The following is a 5,445-nucleotide window of genomic DNA, read 5'->3' on the forward strand; positions in this document are numbered from 1 at the left end:
ACACGCCATCACCCGGAGACGCCGCGCGTGCCGGGCGGCGCGGAGTGATGACGCTGAGGCCTAGCGCGCCGCCCACCTCGAGTGCGGCTCGCGCTCCCCGGGCCCAACCACTGGGCGCGTGGTAGGTGGGGGGTACTCGGGCCGGACCATTACGCGCGGAGCAGGGGGGTGAGGGTGTGGGACGGGGCGGCTGCTGCAGTGGTCAGACCGGGTTGGGGCAGGAGTAGCTGCAGCTCTGACTGTACCATTATGGAGTGGGGGGGGGAGCTTCACGGGCAGAGTGGGGGGAACAGGAACAGTTCGGACGAGACCATTCTGGAGTGTGTGGGGGGTAGAGCTTCAAGTGTCATACTGTCAGAGGAGGGGGAGCAGGGCTGGACCATTATGGGGTTAGAGGGGAGCAGTCTCAAGAGCTGAACCATTAGGGGAGGAGGGAGGGGCAACTTTGAGGGCCAGACCATCATGGAGGAAGGGGAGTCAGGAACAAACTATTATGGAATTGGGAGGGGGTAGCTTCTAGGGCCAGACCATCATGGAGGAGGGGAGTCTGAAACAAACCATTGGGAGGGGGCAGCTTCAAGGGCCAGACCATCATGGGGGGGGGCAGGAAGCAGTGGGAATACACCATTATGAAGCTGGGGGGGAGGGGTAGCTTCAAGGGTCACACCATCATGGAGGAGGGGGGAGGAACAGTTTAGACCAGACCATTATGGAATGGGGCAGCTTAAAGGGCCAGACCATTATGGAGGAAGGGAAGGAAGTGGCCTCAGGGGTTGTACCATTAGGGTGGGGTGGGGGCAGCTTCTAGGGCTAGACCATTGGTAATGATGGAGGGGGGCAGTGGTGAGGGCGGGACTGTAAGGGGGTGGTCCCTCCTGGACCTGGGTCTGCCCCTGGCTCCCTGCGGTGTGACACAGGGCAGTTCAGGGCACTTGGGGCTGCGGGAAGTGTCTGCCGTGGCTCCCCTCGCCTGCTGCAGTAATGCCCCGGGGGCTTGGCACAGGCAGGCAGGAACCCCATGACTTAGGGCTTCCCGAATGAGGCCGGCAAAAAGCCATCACGGTCCTACGGCCTTGTGTGCAGGAGCACCCCTGAGCCTGTCCTACAGATGTGATGTGGCAGGTTTGGGGCAAGGTCTCTGCCAGCTGCGGAGGCGTTTGCCTCTCGCATCCTGGGGCTGGCGCCGTGCAAACCTGAACGGCTGGAAGATGACCGCGTGCCAGACACGGGACATGTGCAACTGTGGTCTCGCACTTCAGAGGGGTTTGGCCAGGGATGAACATGACCCGGGATCATCTCGCGCCCCACAGCTGTGATGAGATGCTGATCATGGGCTCAGACCCACAGCAGTTTTCTCCTGACGGAGGACAGGAGGCTTCAGGCAGCTGCCTGCATTTCCCTGCTATCCAGAGCTTTGTACCCATCCTTGGCCTATGAGAGGAGTTGGGAGCTACTGGTTGGTTGCCACTGAGAAGTGTTGCCACACAACGGCCACTAGAAATAGCGCCTGCTAGTAGCCACGTGCCAGTGCCCTGGTTCTGCATTGCTCTGAGGGGCTGTTGCTGTTACGTGGAGGGTCCTCTGAGCACGCAGTACTGTCCAGGGTATGTTTCCAGGGGCAATGTTGCTGCTAAGAGGTGCTGCTCACATCAGGTGTCACTGCCAGTATGCTGGATGCTTGCTTGCACTGTCCTGTCTGCCCCTCTGCACCCTGGGTCTCTGTTTTAGTTGATTTTTACCCCATTGCTAGCTGAAAAATCAGGGAAGGCAGAGCACAAATTGGCCTGCCCTGAGATGAACGCTCCTGCTTCTGCCATTCTTCAGGGAGAGAGGTGAGTCTGACCACTCAGAGCAATCCCTTTCTCCAGCTTGTCATCTTGCAGTGCTTTCTAGAAGGCTAAAGGAAATGTTAACTCAGAGACGCACCGGGGGTGGGTGGGTTTTGTTTCGTCCTTTTTTAAGTTTTAAGTGATCCAAGTGAAGAATTAAGGAAATATCGCTTGGCTTAAGCCATCTCCTTTTGGTCTCTTTGGTCATCAGGTTATCGTCAACAAGGAGAGCGCGTCCCAAGAGGTAGTGTAGAAATCCCATCACTGCCCTGAGGAACTTCATGGAGTAGAGTCGAAGAGAGATCTGACTGGGTTTTGCAGGCACGTGCCTCATCCATTTGCGCCCCTTCTTTTCTGCAGTCATTGCCAGGACCAGCATGGCAGCAGTAAGCAGGAGCCTGAGGTAAGCTTTGCACTCGCATCTGGCAGGTTGGCTGATTTGAGGACTCATCTTGCATGATCTCTGAACAGAGATGCTGGCCCCCAGCTGCTTGCAGAAGGCATTTGGCACTTCAGAAGATCAAGCCACAAATTGTGCTTGTGTTTATTGTTAGGACAGGGTCCGTAGGAGCATTCACTTGAGTTGCACATTGAAACCAAGTCTCTTGTATTAGGAGATAACCTGATTGTCAAGGTGGTTAAGGAAAAAATCCCCCTCAGGACCAGGTTTGTGGTTCAAGTGCCATTCCTTGGGACTTCAGGTTTTCTCCCTCTCTAGCATACGACAGACTATTCTTACGTGGTGCTTGAGGGCAGGCCCATGAGCTCTTTCTCCTGAAGGAGTGTAGGGAAGATCATCAACCCTGCCCTGTTTGAATTCCTTTAATAGCTTGTTACGGCGAGATCTGATCCAGCGGCCGCTCCCCACGATCTGCAGTCTGCACGCAACCCCCAGCCAGCACAACTCCAACAGGACTGCCATTGCTAGCTTACGGAGACAGACCTACGGCAGGGTCTACCCAGTTCTCCTGATCAGGCCTGATGGATCGACCGTTCACATTCGCTATAAGGAGCCGAGGTGGATTCTGACGGTAAGGCTGAGCCAGAGCTCTTTCTTCTGTAGAGCTGTTGGAGAAAGAAAGTTGCCCAAACAGCAACTAGTTGGATAGGTGGAAGCTTTCGCTAATGCAGGGGTGGGCAATTATTTGGGTCTGTGGGCCACATAAAGAGTTTTGATGAGCTGTCGCAGGTTGGGTCATCAGACCCACCCCCTCCGCCCCTGCACAACAACTTACCAAAACTCCCTATGTGGGATGGGGCTGTGGGCAGGGAGTGAGATGGGCGATCTGCTGGGGGGGCATGTACAGGGTGGGGGAAGCTGCATGGGTGCTAGGTCCTGGGAGCTGGAAGGGGGTGAGCAGGGGATGTATGCAGCAGAGCTTGCCCGGGCGGTGCAGTCCATAGCTACTACTCTCCGACTCTGCATGGGGCTGAGCCTACACAGGCAGCCTGTGCTGTGCTGTGCTCCCACCTGCACCCACCATCCTGGCCCTGGCCAGCAGGCACAGCTTAGTAGCAGGACTTCTTCTAGTGTGGCAGCTCCCTTCACCTCCAGTGGCAACACCTCTCCCTGCTGTACTGTTCCCAGCAGGGGAGAAGCTGCAACCAGGCAGCTCCTGCCCCAGCATGCGGGGCTTTGGCTCCCAGCTGCCTTCCACCAGGTCCACTGCAGCGAGAGCAGGAGGAGCCGCTGCTGGAGGTGATGGCTTCCAGGCATCAGGAGCAGTCCTCCTGGAAGCTGTGTGCACTGCCTGGGGTTGGCGGGTGCAGGCAGAAGTGCATTGCTGGCTGCCCTGCACCAGGCTTGGCTCCATGTGGAGTACCACAGGGGCAGCCACAGGCTGGATCCAATCAATTGGGGGTCACCCCTCACAGGCTGGATCCAATCAGCTGGTGGGCCAGATCTGGCTCACGAGCTGTATTTTGCCCACGCCTGCACTAATGCCTCCTTAAATCCCTTGGGTAACAGATGAATGCAGAGTGACTTGTGCATCCTTCTCAAACCAACAAGCCCGCTTCGGGCAGTGAGATCCAACTTGCAGCGTTCTAGAAAACTGCGTGGCCATTGATTTTTTTGGAGCAAAATCTCTTGATCACATCTTGCCTTTCTCCTTTCGGACACGACAGAGTCCTTGGAGCTCTGTTCTAGATCGACCTGCTTCTCTTTGTTCTGTTGTTGATTAATTTTTTTTTCTATCCCCCCTCCCCCTTTCCTTCTCAGATGCCTGTAGACCTCAACACTCTTCCTGAGGCTGAAAGAAGAGCCCGGTTAAGGAAACGTGATCGCAACAAGCTCCAAGTCACGCAGGAGAGACTGCTTGAGGATGACTTTAATATGGATCGTTACAAGCAATTCTGGAAGAAAAAATGAGGGCTTGTTCGGAGGATCTGCGAGGAGGTCTGAGGATTTGGGACTGTGCCGAAGGAGACTAACACAATCTTCTAGGGTGGTGGTTTTTACATGAGTAAAGATCCTTTACCCCGTAACTGCTTGTGCTCCTATTGTGTGTGTGTGTGTGTGTGCGTGTGTGTTTGAAAGGTACCACCCTGGAGACTGAAGGTCTCTGTTTATCTGCTGATCGGCTGGATGGGCAATGACAAAAAACCACAATACGTTAAGGAATGACGGGAAAGTTCATTCTCCCTGAAGCATTCAGTCTTTGGTTTTTCTGCTGAGCTAACCAAAAAAGGTGCCAGCTGGTGCCCCTGTACTGGTGGCTTTGTGGGTTGAGGAATCAATTAACTAGGACCTGGGCTGAAGCATCCCAACTGCCCTCAGAGTCTGTAAAATCGTACTAGCCCTGTTTTTGAGACTGACCTTGCTGCCTATGGATCATTTAAAAAGGTGAAAACTCTCTTAGTCTGCCACTCCCAGGATCAACCATGGCTGAGCGATAACCTTATCTTGTACTTAGGAGGTACTGGAAGCCATAGGGGTGGTTTGAAATGGGTGTTTGGGATGCACTGCTCTGTATGAGGGCAGGATGTTCCAGGGCTGCTTGGAGCCTTTCATCTCGGGAGATTTCAAAGCCACAGCGAAACGGGGAAATGGTTTTCCCTACTGCTAAATATAGCAGCCTCTAGGGAAAACGTGATGCCAGCGGGTGAGCAGGAGCAGGGCTAGGAGCTGCAGCTGCAAGTTCCCACTAGCAGGCGGGTGAGCCAGGACGGGCTTCTATGTGTGGCAGTGCAAGAGATCCTGGGATACTGGAGGACTTCAACTTGAGCCACCCCTTAACGGGACAGGAGCTGGGTTGTGCGGATCAGAAAGCATCCTGCTGGGAGTGGCGTAACTTTAAGCCGCATAAGGAGGCTCCAGGGTGTTACCGTGTGGACAACCCAGGGCTTAAGAGCTCCAGGAGCCGCCCACGTTTCCCAGGCAACAAGCCCTTACTTGGTGCACGAGCGCAGCTTCTAGGTCACAGAGGAGACGAGCACGCTGCGCCTGCTCCCCGCCGCCAGGGAAAGGGTTAAATCCCCCGAGACAATGGCACGTCCGGGCGGCCGCATTCTCCGAAGGGCGGGGGGGGGCGCGCTCTGTGCCCAGCCAATGGCAGGCGGGCGCCGCGCTTCTTTCCGGGTTGCTCCATTCTATCCCCCCCGCAGGCGGAGCGCC

At 55.7% G+C, this 5,445-nt stretch overlaps 1 protein-coding gene across 1 annotated transcript; it reads left to right on the top strand.

Moving 5' to 3' along the window:
- The first annotated feature begins 26 nt into the window (after positions 1–26).
- Positions 27–4,316, top strand: MRPL55 (mitochondrial ribosomal protein L55). Its single transcript, XM_006275325.4, has 4 exons — positions 27–121; positions 2,041–2,232; positions 2,659–2,860; positions 4,051–4,316. Exons 2-4 carry the CDS (start codon positions 2,207–2,209, stop codon positions 4,198–4,200), a joined length of 378 nt encoding a protein of 125 aa, XP_006275387.1. The 5' UTR covers positions 27–121; positions 2,041–2,206; the 3' UTR covers positions 4,201–4,316.
- The last annotated feature ends 1,129 nt before the right edge of the window (positions 4,317–5,445 follow it).

Source organism: Alligator mississippiensis, chromosome 5 (assembly GCF_030867095.1).
Source record: "Alligator mississippiensis isolate rAllMis1 chromosome 5, rAllMis1, whole genome shotgun sequence".
Taxonomy (NCBI): domain Eukaryota; kingdom Metazoa; phylum Chordata; order Crocodylia; family Alligatoridae; genus Alligator; species Alligator mississippiensis.